This window comes from Hyperoodon ampullatus, assembly GCF_949752795.1.
Source record: "Hyperoodon ampullatus genome assembly, chromosome: 1".
In the NCBI taxonomy this organism is placed as follows: Eukaryota; Metazoa; Chordata; class Mammalia; order Artiodactyla; family Ziphiidae; genus Hyperoodon; species Hyperoodon ampullatus.
In genome coordinates, this window is record NC_136914.1 from 222,332,835 (window position 1) to 222,357,348 (window position 24,514).

Consider the following 24,514-nt stretch of genomic DNA (forward strand, 5'->3'; position numbering starts at 1 on the left):
AAAAAAAAAAAAAAAAAAAAAAAAAAAAAACTATCACCCACGGCCCTGATCTCAGGATCAGCATGATCCGAGTGACACTGAATCCCGGCCTGTGCCAGCAGTTCCTACGGCGGCTGCAGGGACGGGCTCCTGGGAGAGGCTCCAGAGAAGTGCCAGGAGGGGGACCACCAGTGTCTGGTGACGCCGGACTGCCCGACGCCCTGCCTCTCACCATCTGTCGGCTCCTGTACCGCTAGCACGTGTGCAGAGGGAAAGAGCATTTCTGATTTTAAATGGAAAGAAATAGATGTTTAAAAAAAAACAAAAAAAGGGGGGCTTGATTTCATCTTTCACTGTATAGAATTTTTAAAACGAGGAAGTTAACCCACTTCCTGGGCATTTCTGACACTGGCACCCTGCGGTTGCCAGGGACGGGCCAGGAGCCGCGGAGGCTCCGATAAGCACCTGGGTGCTTCTGCAGCGCCTTCCAGCACCTTCCGGGGCTCTTACCTGCGCCATCTTGGCCAGGTCCAGCGAGGGCCTCTGCTCCTGCGCCTCCTCGGGGCGACGCCGCTTAACGCCGACCTTCTTGTCGTTAAGGACACACGGCTGCGAGCGGCTGCGGGAGAGCCCACTGGAGCGCCTGGCCAGCTCCGGTGTCGAGGCCGGGGTGCTGCTGGCTGAGGGCGGACAGTACTCCGCAAAGGAGAACTGCTCGTGCGAGCAGGAGAGGGACCGCTGCATGTCCAGTCGGGCCCCGCCCACGGGGCTCGGGTCGGGGCCCCAGATGTCGCCTGCCTGTCTGCAGGTGGCCGAGCCCGGTGCCCCCTGGCAGGGCTGACCACCAAATCGGTGGTGGAGTCCCGCCTGGTCGTAGGGCGAGGAGAGCACGTTGGCGCGGGACGGGAGGCTGAAGCTGGAGCTCCTCTGCATGGTGCTGAAGCCGTTGGAGTAGCGCTGGACGCTGCCCCCGCTGTAACAGCGCCTCTTTTCAATAGGAGTCCAGACTTTGGACCCCAAGGGCCTCCACGATGTTCGGCAGCTGGACATCTCGTCGGAGAAGGACAGCGACCGGCACTGGCGCTTGCTGGGGGGCGCGGAGGGGTTCCCGCTGTGGTCACTGAGGCTGAGGTCTTTGATCAGGTTGGTGACCGCGCAGGCAGTCGCGGCCTCCGGGTGCCACAGAGCGCTGTCCTGACACTTGTCGGGCAGGCACTCCCAGATGCTGGCGCTCGGCTGGTCGATCTGAAGAGGGCACTTCCTGTCCAGGTCTCGCCATCTGTCATTTTCTGGTTCGTAAATGACAAAGAGAAACAGGATTTGAGAAGGCCTTCGTGCCAGCCCTCTATCTCCTCACCAAGAGCCTGTCTTAAACAGGACGTTAGAGCCAGAAAGGCCCTTAAAAGCCATCCAGTCCAACCTCGCTTTACAGATGAGAAACTGAGGCTCAGAGAGGGGACCTGAGTCCCACAGTGCTGAGTCAGGAGCAGGACAAGGTCTAGGATCCAGGCAGCCCCCAGGACTCCTGAGACGGTTTCCTTTCCAACACACCGTACTGCCTCCCAGGAAAGTCCAAAGCACTACTGTTCACCCCAAAGGCATCTCATTTTCTAGAAGGGAAACTGACTTGCCTCACCCCTGCCCTGGCCGGCAGCAGAGTGGGGGCAACGTGTCTGTCACATCCCGTCTTAGGGCTCTGCTGCTCTGGGGCTGGGACTCGACACCCTGGCGGGAAGACCACAACCAAAGATGAGTCTGTCAGAACTTCAGAGGGGCTGGAGGTGCTGCCAGGTTAGTGCATCTGATTTCCATCTTTAAAATACTTGCTGACAATAGAAACTGGGTATTTCATGGATTTACATCCCCTCCACCAAAATGTTCCATAACCAACAACATTAGCTGCCAATCACTGAGGACTTTCCTTGTGTTCACTTGCTTTCTGGCTGAAATCGAGGACAAAGTGGCTAAAATCTATAGAAGTAAGTCTTGGGCTGCAGAGACGTAAGGGTACAATTTCAACTTACACATTCGGGTCTCTCCATGAATGCATGGATAAACAAGCTAACCCTGCTAGGAAATGCGGACTTTTGCACTTGAACCCTTACTTTAGAGAAATATTCAAGAACTATTTGTTATTCTTCTACTACGGAATCAGGCACTGTGCTGAGAATTTTAGGAGAACAAACTTGACACAGTTCTTGTATTCAAGTTCACAATACAAAAGCAAAGTTAAGAAATACGCTGTGCTGCCAGGGGTCAACATGCTACCATGTTTCTATGTTTTCCTAATCTACACATATTTATAAACCGTGCAAATGTGGATATGGAGAAAAGTATGACCAAGTCAGTCAGTAGAAGGAGAGAAGTAAAATCTGAAATGACATCCAGTAGCTATTTCACACACACACTGATTCTCAGAACTGCAATCAGTTACTGCACAGCCACCGTGGGTGGTGTAACCCGGCACAGTGCCCCGCACGGCTACCACTGCCGCCCAGATGGGAAGACCCAGGCTTGGGGGGGGGTTGAGTAAGTGGCCCCGAGCCACACACCTAACAAGTGACGAGATGCAAACCCAGGCGGACCCACCTCAAAGCCCTTTGCTCTTTTCGCTACACTGCAGCACTGAGGGAACCACAAGGCAGTCTGACCTTGGCCCTGCCCTCAAGGAGTTTACTAGTCGTTCAAGATGAGTCATCACTCAGAAAATTGTGATGTCCTTGCTCCAGGCAGCAAGGACTGTAGGACCATCTTCTCTACCACTGGCCACTTCTCAAAGGGCCCCGAGAGACACACCTGAGGGACTCACTCCATGCTGAGTGCCACAAGCAGCAACTACTGGACAGGTTCAAAGGGAATGAATGACCAGTGAGGCCCAAAGGGAGCTTCACGAGCCAAAGGAAAAGCTAAATCAGGGCTAAATGTGATGCTCCTTCCTCCTGGGCACCCTGTGCACCCATAAGACGCAGAGCCTGAGGCGCTGGGACCCTGGACAGGGGGCATGGCAGGAATCGTCCAGAGGCTGTTCCCACAGGAGGGCCTTAGAAGCTGGAGAGACAGGAGAGAGATCTGCCGAGTTAGGCCAGCTGGGAACAACGCAGGACTGACGCTAAACGTGCAGTTCATCTCATCCCTGAAATCTGCCCGGGCCCTGATACGCGGCAAGTCTCGATAAGTGTTCCTGTAACTTAATCATTACTAAACCCTGACAAATCATTACTAAAAATTATCCTTTTGCAAATACCATTTATGCTGTTCAAAATAGGTCCTCACTACCTACCACTCCTCAAATATTCACCATTCTTTTTTTTTTTTTTTTTTTTTTTGGCCACACCGTGCAGTACGTGGGATCTTTGTTCCCCAACCAGGGATCGAACCCGCGCCCCCTGCAGCGGAAGCACAGAATCTTACGCACTGGACCGCCAGGGAAGTCCCTCACCATTCTTTTAAAAGAGTTTCAATCTGACATTCGTCAGCAGTTGAAAGTTCAGTAAACTAATACTAGAGTAAAATTTTAAAAAATACAAACTAACCTTGACTGAGTCACGACCATCTCTGATTTAGAAGAAGAAAAGTTATCCTCGGAAACAAGTGAAGGTTTACGTATGATGATGTTCTTCAAAAGGATATGAGTGACAGCAAACTGGTAAACACAACTAAAATGTCCTACAGTAGGCGGCTGCTTAAATGAAGCACCAGGGAATACCGTGGAGCATGAAAAAAGCAGTTTCAAAGAATATTAATGATGTGGAGAAATGTTAACGATGCAATACTAAGCATAAAGAAACAGGATACAAAACTGTAGAGACAGCGTGATTCCTATTTAGTAAAATACATATGTTATATGGGAAGATAAAAAGAAAATAAACGAAAATGTTCATGCTTGACTGGCACAGAGCCAGTTGATTTTTCTCATTTTTGTTTCCCTGGAGCTTCTACGTTTTCTATAAGGACAAATATGTGGAGGACCAGGGCCTATGACCCCATCCTCCTCCTCTCGGTTTGCTCCTTTGGTCTTTTAGGAAGTTCCCATCAAACAATGCTCGCCACCGACTCCCCTTTTGGGACAAGGCATTGAGGTGCCACATGGGCCACAAATGTGGTCGATGGGGAAGGAACCAAGGACCCAACCGAGGGCAGTGAGGGCCCCAAGATGGTGCCATAGTGGCCCCAACTTAAGGAGCCTAGAGCCCACTGGAGACGGTCTCTGTCCCAGGCCTTGGGAAACCTGGGAAGTTAAAAGAGATTGGTCCTATCCTCAGAAGATACCACTTTCTGTTCCATTTGTCTTTCACGGCCCTGGAATTGTCCCCATCTCTAGGGAGATCGTGAGACAAAGGGCAAGTGGGAGCCAGTTAAGCACGAACATCCTGTCTCTCCAGTGGCTACCTTGTGATCTTGGTGCTTCCTGACTCGGGCCTCCCTACTCCGGTCCCATTTCCTTTCTGCCCCCAGAGAACTTCGTGAGGCCCACACACGTCGTGGGCCCCATCTACTCGCGGTCTCCCCAGTAGGCCCTGTGCTCCAGGCACGCCGGACTTCCTGTGACAGCAGAAGTCAGACAAGAGTCAAGGAGAGCCAAGATCATCCTTGAAAATCCCTGAAACAGCCCATAAAGCCCACTCCTCCTGGTTTTGTGTACAAAGCCCTGAAGAGTACATAAAACTAAAGTTTAATCAATCGATTGCAGGAATGAGCACAGGTGACGTCTCTGTGCAGAGGGGTGTGCATTCGACTTGTTTTGCGGTTTAACTATCAAATCCCCAGTGGGAACTGGGGTTGGATGGCTAACTCTCGCGTGCTCCTACCTGCCTACAGGAACCACCTGTCTCTGTTTTGAAGAGTAAGCCTCTACTGACCTTAATACATAGATGTCTTTGTTGTAGGGAGGAGTAAAAGAGTCAGTTCTCAACTCAACCCACCGGTTAAATGCGGGTGCAGCGTGACCGCCGTGGACCTGCGGCTTCCCCTCCCACGTGAGTTCTTCCACGCCTTCACACCTTTGCAGAGACCTGCACCAGTCTCTTACTTCCCATTGCAGAGCCAACTCAAACATCACCTCCTCTGCCGATACGCTCTCCCATACAAGCCCTTGGGCACCTGCAGCTCTTTGCCTAGACTTTCAATCACGTGGCTCATGTTAACTGAACTTGAATGATCTGTTTACGTGTCTACGTCATCTACTGAGCTAGAAGTTCTGGAGCACAGTCCCAGCGTGACTCTCCCGTGCCCAGCACACAGCCTGGCCCACAGCAGACCTCAGCTGGTGGTGGGTGGAAGAAGGAGGGTATGACAAAGCGCAGATAAAAACTACAGAGCAGACCATGGGTGTTCACTTGGTCTCACTTATCCTCTGTCCCTGGCACAGGTAACCCGTTCCTTGGCCAGGCAGGTCCAACCTGGGCTGTGCCTTGAACTCCCCACCCCACCACGGCCAGGGATGGTTGCGTATGAACTAGCCAGGACACTGGCTGGCACCGCAATAGCTAAGACACGAAGCACTGCCCTATACTGAGCACTGCTACTGTGTGTCAACACCAGCCAGGTGGCCACTTGTTCTGTCTGCAGAGCAGATAATATTTTGATTGTTTCTATCTTTATCGCTTCAAGAAGTACAATATAAGAAAAGTAAAAACAATCAAGGCTATGTTTAGCCCTTGTGTTTTCCCCCTTTGCTCAGGGAACAGAAGGCGATTTGTTGGGTCAGGTCACCAGACAAAAGAAACAGGAATAGAAGCTAATTTTTCGTGGCAAACCGCCCTGAGCGTTAGGCCCAACGTCATGGTGTACAAAAGGCCTCGGTTCGGCTCCAAGGAGAGGATACCGGACACCCCCGCCCCTCCATTCGATACCACTTCTGCACAAACAACTATAACTCTTCCAGAAGTGACAATGGCCGTGGACGTGGGGATTCCACTGAGCAGGGCTCACTTGGTGTGGTGGGAAGGGTGTGGACTTGGGTTCGAGCCTCAGCTCTGCAAGTGACTTAATTAATCTCTCAGAGCCTCAGTTTCTTCATCTATAAAACGAGGGCACTGGTGATAACCACCCTGCAGAGCTATTCTGAGAACTAAACAGTTGCCTCGCACAGGGCCTGCGAGGACGGAACAGGCTCTCCAGGCGGCAGCCGTGACTGTGACCACGCTGCAGAAGGCTCGGACAGCTGAGCCTCGGCCCTTCTGCAACCGGGGACCCATCTCTGTGGGGTCTGGTTGGAACGGGAACCTGGACGCTCTGCACGAGGATGTCTCAAAGTGTGGTTTCAGGACCACCTGCAGGGGGCATCCTCTGGGCTGTTAAAATGCAGACTCCCAGGCCCAGATTCTGATACACAGAATCTCTAGGGGTAAAAGCCTGCATTTTAATAAACTCCCCCGGTTATTTTAACACGAAGTTGTTGAGAACCGCTGCTCTGGACTGCAGGCTACACAGGGGCCTGGGTTCTCAAACACCTCTGCGGCAGCCCAGTCAGACCATCCAGACACACCAGGAAGCTTCTGCAGGGTTGACCATCCCAGTCTCCAAAAATCTGGATTTAGAACCTCACTGAACACTGGTGTCCTGGCGTTTGTTTTGTTTGGGGCCAACAACAGAAAGTAGAATTACGGAGGAGGATGACTCTGTCCTTCAAGCTCCTCAAGGTCCCTTTTCACAGGAGGGGGTGGGGACCCCGAGCTGCACGGCATGTTCTGGATGGAGGGCCAGTGGGAAAGGCCCGAGAGGCCCACCGTTCACGTGAAGGGGATTGCGTGAGCCCCCCTCCCGCCGAGACACACCGTGGCCTAGAGCTTCTCAGGGAGGTTCCCAGCACCACGCCTCCAGCAGATGGGGCACAGCCCCTGGACACAGGCACCGGCCACTCAGGCTCTCAGCGAGGCCCCCCTGCCTTCAACCCTCAGGGGCAGCTCCAGTTCCTTCGCTTCCCTGCCGAGCCTGCCTTCACAAGGCTGAGGTCACACACAGGAGCGGCATAAGCGCACACGGCCCTCTTCCTACGGATGTGGGGCAAACTACGCAAAACACACGAGCCACGGAAGCATCGAGCTCTCTCGCAGATGGCCTGACTAGGTGGCCTCCACGGCGTCTGTCCAAGCTGAGGCGCCACGACCGAGCCGGACACTCCCCGAGGCACAGAAGCCGACGGGCACACACGTGGGGACAGGAGCTCAGATCCCCCAGCCGTATCACAGGCTTTGGCCCTGAAACCAGCCCCTGACTAAGGAGAGAAGGCTGCTGGGTGCACAGATCCAGAGCTCAAAGAAAGAAAACACCCGGAGGGACACAAATAGCAGCTGACCTCAAATGTTCCTGTTTCCATGTCTGCCCTTAAACTTGAAGGGAGATTCCCAGGGGCCCAGGTTCTGAGTGGACTACAAGCCTTCTTACGTTCAAAAGACAGAAGAGATTTACAGCCTTGGATATCTTTATCCTGTGTTTAGAGGCTGCCTTATGGTGACATAACCGCAGCAGAATGTGGTTTCTAGAAAAGGTTAAACACCTGAAGCACAGCCCCGAGGCACAGAAGGCTCTTGCTGCCGCCCAGGCTGGGGCAGCAGGCCTCAGTCACATCAAGGTCGGCTGACTCATTCCTGGATTTCACACCTGTCTATTGTGCTGACATCAGTCTCCGGCCCTGCCCTGCCCTGCCCTGCCCTGCCCTGCCCTGCCCTGCCCTGTGGGTTGGGCTGTGCTAACTTGGTCTCAGGGCTGCAAGGACTCTATGCTTGATTTGGGGGTAGAAGCTCACCAACCCTTTCAAGGGGAAACTCCAGAGAATTGAGGTGTCTCTCTGAAACCAGCTTTATTAAACCGGTCTTACGAAAAGAACACAGGTGGAAAGACGTAAGGGGCAACGACATGAGCTATCCGTCAACGGCGGCATCTACTTGTAAATGAACTTTTAGAGGCCCTGGCCCACGGGTGCGCCTCTTTCCCTGGATCACCAGAACGGGAGACTCAATTCAGAGCTGTGTCAGAAAGACACAGCTGGGCTCCGCCCACCCAAGCATCAGCCTCTGGTTGTGCCCCCTCATCTGCAATAAATCATAAAATGTCAGCGGCATTTTGGGCTCAGGGACAACAACACAAGATGCCAAGCTCCTCAGCCAAGGCCTGAGACAAGGGACAAGGATGGCTGGAGATAACTAACGCTCCACTGGTCCCACCAAGTGGAAGGCTGGCTCAAGGGGCGCTGGGAGATGCCCGAGAGGCTGGTGGGTTCAGAGTGGTTACTGGGGCCCTGACGTCACCAGCCAGGTTGGGGTGGTGCATGGCAGCTGCCACTGCTTCTGAGAAGTCTTTGCTCTCATAAAAAGAGGCCCAGTGGGATCCCCAGACAGTACAGAGGTGTAAATAAAACCCTCCAGACTGGCCACTGGGAGCATGGGCCTCAGCCTCCCAATCTGTAGGAGGAAGTGCGGACTAGGGCCCTGTGACGGCCCCTTTCAGCTCTGAATGGACCCCCTGCTCCATCCCAACCTCCAGCAATATGCTGGGAAAAGCTAGTGGCAACAAAAACTCTGAAGAGACAGAAAGGCTGGTTTCATCCATCTCCGTCAGATTCCTACCCCGGCTGTGGGTATGCACAGAGCATGGGAAATGGGCAGCTGCCTGCGATTCATCTCTAAACCGATGTGTGCAGCAAAGCTGGGTGCCATTATACAGACCAGAAAACTGACAGCTGGCAGAGCTTTTCAGGAAACTGTCAATAAATTCACATTAACTGTTAATTAACTAACACCCCATTGGGATCCTTGCTGAAGTTGGGAAAAAGCGTGAGCACATATCCCAAGCACAATACTCATCTTGTGAGGTGTCACAGCACTCCCCGTGTGACTGGTGAGGAAACTGAACTTCAAGACAGCATCACGTCTCACCTATGGACACACAGCTAGCAAACAGCGGCCTGCGGTCCCAAGGCCGTGCTCTTGCAGTTGGGCCAGGCTGCCTCCTAATGACGATTTCTGCATGTGGAAGGCAACCTGACGATGCACCACACTGGGGTTGCCCAAGGCCAGTCCGGCAGCTGCCAGCCCCTGTCCTCTAGCAACTCGGGGGCCCCTCTCCTGCCCATGTCAGACCAGCACGGGTAAGAAGGCAGCCTGGGAGGCTCCCTTTTCACTGTAAACAGCCATCATGTGCCAACTACACTTTGCACCTACTTCCATTCTGTACATTATTCCAGAAACACTGTCTGAAACCAATAAATGGTGCAAGGAAAAACTGAAAGCACTCTGTATGGACAAACCTTACACTATTTTAGAGACGGAAAGGTCACACCTATGACCACAATAAATAAAAATAGTCATTAAAAGTAAGTTTTTAAAAATCATGCATAGGGGCTTCCCTGGTGGCGCAGTGGTTAAGAATCCACCTGCCAATGCAGGGGACACGGGTTCAAGCCCTGGTCCGGGAAGGTCCCACATGCCGCGGAGCAACTAAGCCTGTGCGCCACAACTACTGAGCCTGCGCTCTAGAGCCCGCGAGCCCCAACTACTGAAGCCCGCGCGCAGCAATGAAGACCTAACGCAGCCAAAAAAAAGTCATGCATATGCACTTTTGTATATGGATATACTAGCCTATTTTGGTTAATAATCAGTTTCTTAAAGGAGACCCTGGTCCAGTGATGATATGCAGCATGGCCATCTCTGAGAGACGGAAAAAGCCACAGAGACCAGAAACTCTGGCTTTGTTATCACTGTTGTTCATTTTGTTTCAGTCATGTGTGTGTTTGTTCTCGGAAACCTGAAATGCTCAGCCTCTGAGTGCTGCCTTTTTCCTGCACGGGGCAATCACATCCCACTTTCAGTGACAAACAGTGATGGAGTGAAAAGACCAAAAGCTACCAAATCTCAAAGTGATATCTTTTCAACCTGCACGGCTCAACACAGCCGAATGACTTACCCTGTAGAAATTAGTACAGAGGGTGCCCCAGGGAGAAACCCTTTTATGCACAGAGCAGACTTTAACAGCCAAGTAATTAAACAAAGAAAATAAGGGCTTATAATTAAAATGCTGACAAACCTGAACCAGAGTGGCACAAGCGGGGCTGCCATAATATTTTTACAATTCCTTTTTATACATCATGTATGATCCTTCTGCTCAAGTTTCCTCTACGTTCTTTGCCTGTGAAGTAATTTACATTGATAAATAATTTATTACCATAACTCCTAAGGTAATTATGGGTTTCCGCCCAATTTTCTTTTTTTTTTTTTAGCATCTGAATTGTTTTGTTTTTTGTCCACTGACTTGTATTTACACAACTTTTCCCAGTGGCCTTTCAGATGATTGGTGTCGCGTGCACTTTCTCACGTTATTTGATTTCCGGTCTGCTCCTGGCCTGAGCGAGGAGGAGGAGTGTGTAGTGTCCAGTGTCCCTGCAACACGGAACTCATTCAAGGGGTGCAATTAGCCAAGGCGAGCGTGGTGAGTGGAGGCCCCTCTCACCACCGCCCACTTTGCCCTGTTTCACCAAAAGAGATTCAACTAGTACCCGTGTGACCCTGGGTTAGCGTGAAGAAGCATCTCCCATGGCAAATGCTAGAGGAGCCGGAGGGAGGGAGGGAGCTGCGCGCTGAGGCTGCCCGGGCAGCCCCCGCCTTCCCCAGCACAGAAAGGTCCTCTAGGGAGCAGCCAGGCCCCTGTCCACGCCCACTAGAAATCATGGCCAGGAATGGGGGCTGGCTCGCCTCTCAGGCCAGCTAACCAGTGGGCGGGCCACACCCATGAAACTGCCACCTGACCCAGGTTTCCTGTGTCAAGAACGCAATAACCGGGCAGACATGGCTCTTCCCCAGAGAAGCTGGTTGCAGAGGAAATTCCAGTTCAGCACAGGTGTGCTGAGGACGGTCTGGGAGGTGAGAAAAGAAACCAAGAGGCACAGCACTGTCTCTGCTAGAAGGGGCCCTGTGGTAACCAGGCTAGGCGGGCAGCCTGATGATGGGCGCCCAGCCCCGGCCTGCCGGTGGCCTGGCTCCACTCTGCCCTGCTTCTCTCATCCACACTTCACGCTGCCTTTGTCCCCCCACAGCCCCACTCTGGAAAGGAACAAAGCCACTTCTTTGTATCAAGTCCCCAGACTTGGGGCACGGGGCGGCGGGGGGAGGGGGAGACAAAGGTGGGGAGGGGCCTGTAACCCAGCTCACAGTAACTGAGCATGAAGTACTTCAAAACAAAGTATTGCTGCGAGCGCCGGTTATATTAGTAAAGCATTTCATCTCCGTGGGTGCAGAGGAGGCTGAGCTACTTGCAAGGGTGGCTTTTTAAGAGGAAGCAAACAGGCACTCCCTACCCGAATACACTTGCCTGGTGTGTCTTAAGAACATTGAGGAAACTCTAACTCATCCTGGTGTCCAGCTAGGACCCTTGCGTGGGGGCTTAGGAGGGAAATGTCCCGAGTCACAGGGCCAAGCTGTCCCCAGCTCTCAAGGGAGAATTCCACTGATCAGGGCCAGAATGTGAGTCCTCTTTCTTCAGGAGACAGGCAGGGGGCTTTGGTGATTATAATACTAATTTTTATTTTTTATTTTTTTTGGAGGCTGCATTGGGTCTTCATTGCTGTTCGCGGGCTTTCTCTAGTTACAGCGAGCAGGGGCTACTCTTCTTTGCGGTACGCGGGCTTCTCATTGCAGTGGCTTCTCTTGTTGCAGAGCATGGGTTCTAGGCGCACGGACTCAGTAGTTGTGGCTCATGGGCTCAGTAGTTGCTGCACGTGGGCCCTTGAGTGCACAGGCTTCGGCAGTTGTGGCGCGTGGACTCAGTAGTTGTGGCTCGCAGGCTCTAGAGCACAGGCTCAGTAGTCGTGGGGCACGGGCCTAGTTGCTCCATGGCATGTGGCATCTTCCCAGACCAGGGCACGAACCCGTGTCCCCTGCACTGGCCGGCGGATTCTTAACCACTGCGCCACCAGGGAAGTCCCAGTGCTATGATGTGTTCTCTTTGCTGAGCACTGTCCATCCCAGGAAGGGCCCAAAACCCTCTGGAAAAGTCTGGCTGGACCCACTGGGTGTCCTCTTCCCTGCTACGGAAAAGCAGGCACAGCTAGGATGAAGTCTCACTGCCACTCAGGTCACAGGGCGAGGCCACACCTTGAGTCCCGGGTTCACTGGGCTGGAGCAGCCACCGGAGTCTCCACGAGCACACAGCCTGGAAGGCCTTGGACTGCTGACATCCCCGCCTCAGCAAGTGCAGGAAAGGGATGGAGGTGGGAGGGGCTGAGCCGGCACCTCCTGGGTGCCACTGTCTCTTTAAATCCCACAAACACCTGCCACGTGCAGGACGAGGAAAGTGAGGCTCAGGAAGATGCGCTACGCGCCTACAGTGCCGAGGGCCCGCTTCAGGCGCGGATCGTGGAAGTCGGCCTAATCCACGGGAATCCACTGCTCCCTGGCCTTCCTCCTCCGCCAGAGAGAAACCCCCGTGAGGGCAGGGGCTGATTCGCTCTATCCCCGCCCCAAGCACCTGACACAGAGTAGGTATTCAATAAATACCTACCAGAACAAGCCACTGAAACGAACTGTGGTGAACTTTTCTAAAAGCCCTGGTAGCGCGTGCTGTCAGGTGGGTCAGGGTCTCCCGAACCAAGAAGGGGCTGAGAACAGAAAGATGAGCATGTGGGAGAGAGGGAGACCGAGGAGAGGGTGGGGTAACTGCGCAGACCTCACAGAGTGGCTGTCCCACTGCCCCTCCACTGCCTGGCAGGGCCCTACTGCCAGCCAGCAGAGCAGGAGGGGGACAGACCCCACGGAAGGGGAGAGCCCGAGGGCGAGGCGAGCACTGCAGAGCCCCTCCTCAAGAGCCGCCCGGCAAACAAGAGCCTGGAGGAGCAGCGGCACAGGCCGTCCTGGACACCCTGGCCAGAGAGAGGGCCCGCCCCCCACCCGGCGAAAAGCAGGCCTCTGGGCTCTGCGGGCTCAGACCGACTCTGCTGGGAATCTGGGAAAAGGCCTCTCCCCACACGCCTCTGCCTTGGCCCCTGGGCCTGAGCATCTTCCCCCGGCAAGGGCGAGTCTCACTCACACCCCCTCCCCAAGGAGGCCAAGGTGGTCCCTTTGGGCATGGAGGCCCCCTGCAGGAGCAGGATTCTCACTTTAGGCCTCAGCCCTATTGTGTATGGAGCTCACGCTGTGCCAACCTCCTTACAAACGTCTCAGAGTGCTCGAGGCGCGCCCACAAGGCAAGTGCCGTCTTAACAGCCATTTTACAGATGAGGAAGCTGAGGCTTAGAAAAGGTAAATAGCTCAGAGTGGCTGTGTGAGTGCCAACACCACCATCACGAACCCACAGGAGCTCCAACTTATTCTGATGCACTTGGAGCAAAGGCCAAGGAAGCCCGACACACGACACGGCCTTGAAATAAAGACCAACATCTCCACAGTCCAGGTCACTAGCCTGGCCCAATTCAGAGCTGACCTCCTGGCTGGGCTCAGGGGTTCGTGTGCCCAGGAGCCCCACTCTCCTTCCTGGACGTGACAGAGGAAGGCAGCCCAACCACAGCTCAACTGTGAGTCTGACCAGGAAGCAGGCAATGAGGCAGCCTTCTGGGCCACGTGGACGGGTCGCTGAGGGTTTGTCGAAAGCTGTTAACCACCACCGAGGTGTTCAGTCAAGCCCCATGCGGGGACAGGCCTCAGAAGTGTGCCACACGGGTAAACCAAGGCCAGGTGAGCTCCCTGTTTCCACTTCCTCTGGGTGGCAGCACCAGGAGGGCCGCCCGGGGCTCTCCCACAGAGCTGTGGCTTGTGAGTGAGAAGAAAACAATCCTCACCCGCTCCGGGTCCAACTCTACCCACCTCATGAGGTCTCAGTTTCCCCAGATGTGAGTGGGCGCCCCTGCCCGCCCCCCGAAGCAGCTGCAGAGTCCAGGAGGTCCTGCATGTGAGGCGCGTGGCACCGCACCGTGCTCACTGGGACACCCCCAGCACCACCCCCATCGCCTACCTAAGGGAACTGAGTCTAAAGAAGAAAACGCCGTGCCCTGAGGCAAAGCGCCGAGACAAAAGGCAACAGAGACTTTACATAGTCCTGCGGAGACAAACTTGAAACCGGAAGGAGAGGACCCATCGTGGAAGCCTGGTTCACAGAAACTCATCTGGCGAGCTGTCTCCGCAGGGGGCAAGAGTCCAGGGGACGGCGCGCAAGGAGAAACTGCCCGATCAACCGGAGCAGAGAGAAATCAATACAGTCAATACAGTCCTCTTTTTGGCCCCCTTATACAAAGGGTAAGTAACACTCCCGTGGGAACAGGGTACCCAGGCAACCTTTCTGGAAAGCATGTCAGAAATATGACGCAACGGCCTTAAAAACGAAAATGTTCCCGCTCTCCAGCCACTCCACTCCATACCTGGGAACGATCCTAAGGAATAATCCAGAAGGCAGAGCAAGATTCAGACCCTGAGTCACTGTTAAACGGAAAACAGAACGGTCCTTCTACCCAACTACCAAGAAACAGTTACATCGTTAAATACACTTTGAATCATCCACACAATGCAATACCAGAGCCTCATTAAAATGCATGGAATGGGCAATTTTAGCGCTGCGGGGAAACGATGGTAATTATTACTAAGCGAAAAAAGCGGAAAAATAATTTTGTAAATAATTTTGTACAACCGCATGTTCGTCATGGACTTGGCTATATAAAAAATGCAATGGACATAAACTACACCAAAATATTAACAGTAGTTATAACTGTGTATTGGGGCTGTGATTTTTATTTTATACGTTACACTATGGTGCGTTTTCTGAATTAAAATAAAATGAACATGATTCCTTTAACAATCAGACAGAAACTTTCAGTATTCACTGCTGGAGATTAGATTCGTTAGCCACACACCAGCGCCCGGCCCCTCAGTCAGCCGCAGCAGCCCCTGCACCACTCCAGCACCGCTGAGACCGGAACAGTTCAAACACACGGAAGAGAGTCCCCACGGCTGCTCCCTGGGCCTGTGTCCCGCAAGTGCTCTTAGCGTCTCACCTGGAGGACTCAGGCCCTGGTGGAAGGGCTAGAGAAGGACTGACCGTCCACAGCCACCTTGGTTACTCACCCATAATTCCACAAGAGAAAAGTGTCGGTCCTTGACTCATCTTCTTTGGCGTGTGCTGAAAACAACCAGAAAAGCTATCACTCTTCAAGTCATAAGAAGCACGTTTGCACATGACCCTGCACTGATCCCTTGCTCAAGTCACAATTAAAGGGGTAGCCTCAGATTAGGGAAAGGAGAAAAAAAGTATTAAAAGAGACATCTGCCCATAATGAGGTCTGGGCTCTTTGTCCGGAGCCTTCGGTGAGTTATGGAGTCCATCAAGTTAATGGGCTTTAAAAACACACAAGAGAGCCCCGTGACTTCTGACACTAGGGGATTTTTCCACGTGAGTGATACGGAGGAGGGTGCAGAAGGGGCTGTGACGTGAACAGTTCGCCCAGCTGAGCTGGAGGCAGGCCTCCCCACAACCCAGGCTAGGAGGACAGGGGACCTCTTCCTGCCCGTGGTGGCGGGAAGAACCTTGAGCGAAGGTCAGAGGCCACCTCCAGAGCCCTCCCTTCGAGACACAAGGAGAACACCTCTTCCGTCTCTGTGAAGGAGCAACGGGTAAAGCTCAGGAGTGTGGCCCTGGCCCTGCAGGCTGCTGTGCAGCCAGGAGGCCCCCCGAGGCATCCTGACGAACTGAAACAGAAACTCAAAGGTTACGTTTGGTCTCAACACACAGCTACGGCTTTGGAGCTCCTCGGCACCGCATTTCCACAGTGGTGTCCCTGTCTACTGTAAACACTGTGTATCTGCCCTCTAACCCCGCACCTAGCCTCAGCCCACCACTATGATCACTGGGTGAAAAGCCAGTGAGGCCCAGAAGAACCCCAAGCCCAGGTACTTGCTCCACGGCTACACAGTAACCCGAGCGTGGAACATTCCAGGGGTTCCTCGTGCTGGCCGAGGCCCAGGTCAAGAGGCCTGTTCTGACCTCTGATGAGGAGGACACCATCTATGCCCATCGGGGCCCCAGGAAGAAGGGTCTCACTCATTCCTGCCTTCCTGCCTGCCTCCACTCATTCAGCAAATATGTACCGGTAATTCGTTATGTGCAGGCTGTGCTGGGGTTGAGCGTGCGATGGTGAAAGAAGCTCTCAGCTCCAGAGGGGTCAGAGGTCACAGAGGGCTCTAGCTTCTGAGAGGAGCCCCAAGTGACAGGGACGCGCAAGGCTACCAGTCCAAGAAGTGGGCAGAGAGCCAGGCCCTGGCTCTTTCAGGCCTGGAAGGAGGACGGGGTGCCGTCCAGGAACACCCGGCCCACCCAGGTAGGAGGGTAGCCAGTGTCTGGCAGCAGCTGCCCCACCCCTGTCCTCAGCTGCCCGAGTCAGGGACCTTTGCCCTCGGTCAGCAATGCGCTCATCCATCAGGTTATCAAGGGTCCGTCCTGACCAGTCTGGAACACGGAGGTGAAGGACGCCCGCCTCAGCCCTAAGGAAGCTCACACGTCACAGACGCCACAGTCACACAGACCCCTGAGCTACAGAGAGTGGGACTGGAGGGAGATGGGCCAGGCCGTGGGTGCTGGAGGTCAGGGCTGGCTTCCGGGGGGCAAACAGAGCTGCTTCTAAAGGACCAGAAGAAACTTAACGGGCCGGGGGCGGGGGGAAGGCGGGCAGGGCCGCCCTCCTCCAGACCCCCATCTTGGGTTTAAAATAACCCTTGTGTGTTCAGGATAGGTCCCCCTCCTGGAGTCCCCCCGGGGAAATATCCGGAAAAAGTTAGAGACGGCTGCCTCTGCCTCCCTCCCAGCTCACACCAAAGTCATTGAAGGGAGAGCAGGTGACAGACACTCAGAGCCCTGCCTCCGGGGCAGCGTCACCTGCGGAAGCCAGACAGGCCCCACAGCCCAGAGAAGGTTTGGAGAGAGAGAAGCTGGGCCTGGCTGGTGCCACAGGCCCCGCTGTTCGAGGGAGGCGGCCCCGACGCTGCAGGAGCCCCAGCACAAAGCAGACACCCCCCAAGAAGCACAGACCCTGCCCCGCCCCACCCCACCGCCACGCCTGGTGGCGAGGGGAGCCCCCCAGGATGGGGGCCCACAGACGCCCAAACCAGGACCGGGCCAGGGCGAGCAGGAGGGCGCGAGACACAGGGGCCGCGTGTCGCTGCCCTGGGGCCACCGAGGAAGGCCTGGGTTTACAGACACGAGGGCAGCAGACTGACTGCTGACGGTCGGGGGGCACCGCTCACCGGCCCTCCTCCCCACCAAGCCGCCGTGCTCCAGACAGAGGGGCAGCTGGGAGCCCTCCCAGGAATGGGGGCCGGTGAGTGGGCGCCAGAGATGACGGGAGCCACCGGGCCAGCACACAGGGCTCCCCCGCCCTCACTCACGCACTCATTCATTCACTTAGCGAGGACCTGTGTTTGCCGCAGACGCGCTCGCCAGGCTGGAGAACACACGCTCGGAACGACTGCTTCTCACACCCCACGCCGCCCGGCTCGAGCCTCCACCGAGGGACCAAACGAACCCACGACCTGGTCCCCACCCTGCGCCCCGGCCCGTCCTCCATCCTCCATCCTCCACACAGACCCAGGGGGACCAGGCCACGTGGCTGCTCTGCTCACAACCCTCCAACCATTCCCCACAGCAACCGGGATGAAACCGGCTGCGCCCCCCTCCCCGCAGCCCACCAGAGCCAAACCTCCGTCCATCTCGGCCTCACTCAGGCAGCTCGGGACCGGCCCAGCTCGCTGCCGCCTCAGGGTTTTCGCTCTGCGGCTGGTTCCTGTCACGTGGCCTCCTTGGCGGCCTTCCCCGACCATCCCGGCCGAAAGCTGCCCTCCCCACCCGCGCTTTTCTCCACGTGGCCTTGTTTAACGCTTTCCCCGTGTGCATCAGTTCGTCTGTTTCTCTGCTCATGCTCCACTCCCCCCCAAAATCAAGCTTCTCGAGGCTGCTGTCCTGTCCCCGATATTCCCGGCACAGAGCAGGCGCCACGTGACTCTCTGTTGACCGACCGCTATGCCCACCTGTCAGCCCAAGCTTGTCTTGCTCTGGCCGCCACACGCCTGGCGAACGCAGGGCCGACAGAAAAGGATTTTCACTGGACAGGATCTGCTGCCTCCCAAAATCTCTGGGCTCGTGCCAAGTCGAAACTCAGCGGAGAAGGCGGGAGAGCACCAGACAACGTTGGGGTCGAGCCCCGGGCCGCCCGGGCTCGCCACGCGGCCTCTGACTCTGCACCCAGGGGCGCACGCGGACGGGCCATCCTCGCACGGAGATCTTACAACTCGAAGGAACACCTCCTCCGTGTCCCCCGGCTTGGATAAGCCCCACGACCGCTCCCCTCGTTGAGCGTGTGAAAGCGCACGGCCTGGTGGTGCACCCCCGTCTTCTGCCAGCAGCACCCCAGGTTTGCACTGGGACTCCTCCTCTCCCTCACCGGACAGTGTCTTGGTGGGACTGTGCCTCTATCTCCCTGGCACGGGGTGGGTGTGGCCCACCAGACGCTCCTGCTCTGGGGCTCCGACTCCTGGACCGGGGGGTGCGGGCTGGCTCATCCCGCGGGGAGGCCCCGAGCCTGCCCCAAGCCCCCGCCTCCACCATCCTTCCGGCTACCCTGTCCCTGCCCTTTCCGGGGCTTCATTCACCAACTCCTCTCCCATATTTCTCTCAATCGCTCCAGGGAATTCTCTTCTGGTGCAAATCAGTGGCAGACAGTCTCAGCTGCTTACAACTGAGGAACCCTGGCCAATTCCATGCCGGACTTCACGAGGCTAATGGTGAAGTAGGCCGTGGCTCAGCTACTTGAAGGAGTATCATGCAACTGCTCAAAGTGATGTTTGGGCAGAGGCTTCTAGTGCCAGGAGGAAATATAATTTATAAGTTAAACCTGCTTAACTAAAAAGACATAAGAAAACCTGCCAGACTATGTAAAGTGCAGTGTAGTTCCCCCCACCCTCCCACCCCGCCTGAAATGCAGCTTTTTCCTCTTTCTTTTCCTTCATTCTCTTCATGACGCTCAATTCACACTGGTCTGTGTGTGTAGACAAATTCCATCAAAATAATTATGGAGAAATGCTGACGGATAGGACAGCAGCAATTTTAAGGTCAAACATAAGGCCTGAAATAGTCATGAGCTAACTACTTCCCCCTGGGGCTTTCTGCCTCCTGTTGGGATAAAGAAAAAAAAAAAAAAAAAAAAAAAGATGGGATCAGGCCCCCATCTTGCTTTCTGAGTCCCGTCCATGAGCTGGGCTGGCTGTGAGCAGGCCAGAACATCACGTAGTCAACAGCTTCCCAGGGTGTTAGGCCCCAGGCACACTCTGACTGCTGGCCAGTTTCCCTGGGCCCAACAGCGAGGTTCCCACTGGGTACCAAGTTGTCCAGGGCTGCTCTATTCCCACTGGTTCATGCCATTCTGCAGCCGGCAGCCTCCCTGACCCTTTGAGCCCTCCGCACTCTCAGTGGGAAGGATGAGCCAATCACTACGTGGACGATGTGGTGAGGCCAACAGGCCTCAGGGGAAACTCTCACCATCTGAGGTTTCACAAGACACTCAGCATTCGCACACAAGTGCACGCCCAAGCCCTGGCTGGGGTCTGCAGTGCAGCAGAGCAATAAGCACGGCTCCCCGGGGTATTTCTCCTACTCCAAAGCCTCTGTTCCTGAGCCTCCCCCAGGGCAGAGCCTGGTGTCTGGGAGACTCCTTGGATCACCAGAGCACGTTTTGGAATCAGATCTTCCATAGGAAAGGCAAAAGCTGGAAATCAAATGGAGGCTCCAGGGGCCATCTGTCTGACTAAGTAACGCAAGAAACCTTGACTTAAATAAAGACACAATTCAGGTCATTATTTAATGAGGAACTAGCTCAGACAGAAAACAGCCGAGCTCATCTCTGGCCGTAATCATGCTTCTTCGTAACTTTCTTCTGTAGACTACTGACTATAGCAATCACGTCACTTTTCCTTCTCCCGATGCAGCGCTACAGGGAACCACAGGGCCACGCAGAACAAGCCCCACGCTCACGCACTTGAGGGGAACAAGTGGGGCACCCCAGCCTCTGGAAGGGAACAGGGTGAGACCTTGGCAGTAGGACGCAGGAGGCAGAGCCAGGCCCGAGAAGGAAGAGAAGCTGAGGAGGGAGAGGCGCCCTTAGGTGGAGGCCCTCGAAGGTGCCGATGGAGACAGGGCAGGCAGCCCGGCTCCCCAGGCTGCAGGGTCAGCCTCGGCAGGGCGGGCCCTGGTGCCCCTGCTCGCCGGGGATGCGGGGGTGGGGGGAGAGGCAGGGAACTGCCTCGGGCTCTGTGCGCTTCTGGATTCCGGCCAGGGACCCTGGCTGGGGCCGTCGGGCCCAATGCCGACTCCGGGGGAGCGGGAGGATGAAGACCCTGGGTGCCCAGGCAGCTGGGTGCCAGGCCGGACGTAGTCACTGAACTCTGCTGCCGGGCAAGTCACTTAGCCTCGGCGTCCTAATCTGACAAGCATGGAAGGAAGGACCTGATCCCAAAACGGGTGTCTGCTGTGGCCGGAAATACCTTGAGGCTGAGCAAAGTGAGGCGGCCTGGAGCCTTGCTCCGGCCTCCACCCCCCGCCCTCCCGAGAGCGGGGCACCCCAGCTCCCGCTGGTCTCCAGACTTGAGAGAGGCTGGGAGGCTCGCAGGGGAGAGGAGGCTGGGCCCGGCCCGGGAGGAGGGAGAACAGGCCCTTGGCCGGGGCGTGGGCGGGCGGGACGGAGCTGGGGGAACGCAGCCCCGAGGTCAGATGTCCGGGCGGCCTTCCAGCGGCAGCAGCTAATGTTAGCACACTCAGAGGAAGAGCTGCTCACAGGGGAAAGGAAGGCGGCGGCGCGGAGTGGGGGAAAGGGAACCGAGTCACTGCACTCCCCCACCCCCGCCGCGTCCCCCCCGGGGAAGGCGATACCGGGTGCTTGTCAGTCCCCTTTCCGTCTGCCCACCCACCCCTCTCGGGAGTTGGGGCGGTCACGGCGTCACCAGCATTTAGCTTTTAGGGAAAGGAGGAGAGAACCATCACGGGGGACCTCCAGCAGGCGGGGAGGGGCGGCCAGGGCCCAGGGGGGCCAAGCCTCACCTCTCCCAGTGTTTCCAGGCCCCCAGGGGACCTTCACCTGCAGTTTGGGGCTCTGTCCTCACTGCGGGGCCTCTCACTTCCCTAACTCCAAAGCGGCCTGTGGTGATTCATGATTTCTTTTTTAATCTGAACCCCCAACTTCTGTTATCTTCTTAGTCTGATTAGAAAACAAAAGAGAAAAGCTTTTCCATCTTTCCTGTTATTATCTTGATGGTATTTACATGAGGATGATGTTACCCGTTTAGGAAGCTGAAGCAAAACCCCCATCTTCCTCTCAACCTTGCTGGCTGCTCAGAGCAAATTCTAATCAGTTTATCTTACATTCTGTGGATGTCATCACTAGGCTGGTCTTATTTAGGGTCTTTCTTTGGTTGTTTACAGCCGTGCCTCTCCCCAAGGCCTAGCGGATTCCAGGACCACAGCCTCAGGAGCCGGGCAGGGGCGGGCATGAGGGCCTTGGTGGGTGAACAGGGCCTGGACTTGAAGCCTGCGTCCTGGCACCCTGCCTGCCAGCTGTGTGACCTGGGCCCTCCGTCCCCTGGGCTCTGTGTTTCCTGCCTGCATAGCAGGTAGAGATGGACGAGTCCCCACCCCTCAGCAGGTTGGGAGAGGCTCCAGGAGAGGCAGGGGTGACGGCAACTCTGCAGGCCCCACACAGACTACGCTCCCATCCTCCCGCTTGCCTTCACTGTGCTTCCACCTGCACCGTGAGAGCAGAACCAGGCCAGACCTGTAACGTGCTGACAACCTGTGATGCACCCACCAGCTGACCCAGGAGAAGGCCGCTCTCCAAAGGTGGCTGCTGCCCACAGCTGGCCTGCCCATCCGGGAGTCCAGGGGAGGGAAGAAGAGAAGGAACACAGAAGGCGATGACTTTCCAAGAAGGGGAGGGGTGCGGGAAGAAAGGCCAGACCCCGACCTGTGAAGCCACCGAGCCCCCTTCAATGGCCATTTGCTTCCCTTGGCTTTCTCTCCTTTTTTTTTTTCTGAGAAGATGGGTTTTCCTTCCCCGGCTGGGGCTGGGAGGCCGCGCTCCTCCTGGCGAGGGCTCAGGCCCTGTCTCTTTGAAGACCGGCTCAGCTGACCACGGGCCCACGGGCACTGAACCCAGCTCCACGACCAGGCCCAGGCAGGCCCACCCCCGGATGGAACCAAGTTCAGCGGCGGCAACTGAGGCAAACAGCACAGCTGGAGCCAGAGGGGGCCTCCCTTGGGCCCTCCAGGAGGCCCTCACCCCGAGAGCCGTTGCTTTTTGGTCAGAGCTACTCTACACGACTGCTTTAATTTCAGCGGGAAAACACCCACCAACCACAGAAAACAGAGCAACTCATACCTGCACCCCCTCCGCCGTGAACTTGAGCAGCAGAGAAGGGACTGAACGATGACGAGCTGAGAAGCTGGGCTACAGGAACCCGCATTCACTCGCTCCAAAACGTCCCCTGAGCACCTGCCACGCACTAGGTCCCGGGGTCAGGCACTGGGTATTCGGCAAGGAGCGAGAGTGACAAAGGTCCTTCGCCTTGTGAAGCTCACACTCTGGGGCAGAAGGCACTCAGCGAACAAGATCAAAATGTTAGAAAGTGGTGAAGCACCTTGGAAAGAAAAGGACAGGGAGAAGGGGACAGGCAGTGCATGGGGGTAAGGAGGTAGGGGAGGTCGTGGAATTAGATGTTAGGCCAAGTGGCCAAAGAAAAGGAGGGAGGGAGAGAGTCCTGCTAAAGGGGAGCGTTCCAGGCCAGGGAAGAAGTGCACAAGCCCTGAGCCATGTAGAGCGGGGAGGCCGGCGTGGCTTGAACAGAGTCAGTGGCGGAAAGCAGCGGAGAGAGAGCACAGTGGTCACGGGGGCCAGGGTACACCGGACCTCATACATCCCAATAGGAGTCTGGTGTTTGCTCAGCCTGAGACGGGAAGCCTTGGAAGGCTCTGGGCAGAGGTGGGACGGTCTGACTCGCATTCCCTCTGGCTGCTGGGTCATGCAAACAGGCTAAAGGAGCCAGAAGCGGGGGCCAGTTCCCAGAAGAATCCAGATGAGAGAGTACGCAGGAAGGACCGGAGCAGCAGCAGTGGGGACGATGAGAGGGAATCTACGGACAGATACATACTCAGCACAAACTGCAAAGGAAGGAGCAATGGGCAGACACCCTACTTGTCCTACGGAATCCCTTCAGCCCAAGGCGCTCCGTGAAGGCCTGTGGGGTGGACACAGGTCTTGGTGGCTTTCACAAGCTCTTAGGACGACCTAAGACCCACCCGCCTGCTCTCGACCTGGGTGGTGGGGTCAGATTGGGGGAGAAAGCCCACTAGGTGGTAGCGTGGGGTCTCACGAGGGGCTGTGAAGGGCGCCGGGAGGGGCGCTGGGTGACGTGACCCCGGACGGGGCCCCCATCCCTGACCACAGAAGCAGCAGAGTCCCTGGGACGTACCCAGGTGCAAAACCCCCCACAAGAGTGTTTATGCCCGAGTGGGACTGCTTTCAGCTCCCTCTGCAGGGGAACAGCCCACCCACTTCTGAGGAATTAGGGCTATGGAAGGAGGGAGGAGGCCGTCTTGTTTGCGGCCTAAGGAGGCCGGCTGTCTGCCTGTCTGGCCAGGCTCACCGGGCCACTTGGTCCGAGGACCACCCTTGCGGAGGGCAGCCGCCACCAGGCCCACCACCTTGGCCGCCAGGCCGCGCCTTCTTTCTCCACCGTCCCCCACTCTGGACACTCCTGAGGCGGCAGCTCTCGCTCGCACTGACCGCCCTTTGGAGGCCCGGCCTTACCTCGGTACCACCCCGCCTTCTGGAAACTACCCCCCTGACCGGGTGGAGACCAGAAGGAATGTGGGTCTCAGCCCGGCAGGGGCGGCAGAAGCACACTTGGTATTATTTACCAGGGTGCTGGCCTGCCCTCCCCGCTCGCCAGAGGACTCAAATCTAAGCTGGCTCCTTCCTTCTTGTGAGGGCGAAGCCGGGCTCCGGGTGACTGCTCCACTGCCCCGCCTGCCACGGCTCCCAGAGCTCTGCTTGCGGGCCCTCTGGGCACAACTGCTAAGCCCTCTTGCTCAGTCCACAGCCCCACCTGGATATCGGGCCTCAAAAGGGTCACCAGAGAAGCCAGGCCACCGGGTCCTTACCAGCTCAGGGATGAAGGTCCTGCACGCTACGGGGTCAGCTCCCTGCTTGTCGAGGCTTTGACTTAGGATCATCACCATGGTAAGGACCTCAGGCACTGGGCGCCAGCCCAGGGTGGGCACGAGCCATCTTCGGTGGGCAGACTTGGGCAGAGGCGACCTCCTGGGCACCCCCCAGATGATGATGTCAGCACAAACGGCTCCCCATCGGCTGCTCACGCTCGGGGTGGGGCTCTTCCAGGAAATGGCCAAGTGTGGTCAACTCCCTGGAAAGATAAAAGAAACGCAAAGGGATTCAGGACTGGGGCAGACCGGGGCCCCGAGAGAGCCGCGCCCTCCCCTGCACGCTGGGACCCTGCTGGGGAATAGA

The 24,514-nt window shown here is 56.1% G+C and overlaps 1 protein-coding gene across 1 annotated transcript in view; it reads right to left on the minus strand.

Moving 5' to 3' along the window:
- The window catches only part of FAM53B (family with sequence similarity 53 member B), a gene marked incomplete at its 3' end in the record, with an annotated part of 73,590 nt that extends 49,350 nt beyond the window's left edge, over positions 1-24,240 (minus strand). Inside the window, exons 1-3 of the mRNA XM_079708111.1 lie at positions 24,148-24,240; positions 15,021-15,075; positions 490-1,268 (exon numbers count right to left, since the gene is read on the minus strand). Coding sequence (XP_079564237.1) covers positions 490-1,268; positions 15,021-15,075; positions 24,148-24,225 — 912 coding nt within the window. The 5' untranslated portion in view covers positions 24,226-24,240. The remainder of the gene's footprint in view (positions 1-489; positions 1,269-15,020; positions 15,076-24,147) is intronic.
- Positions 24,241-24,514: the final 274 nt, after the last annotated feature.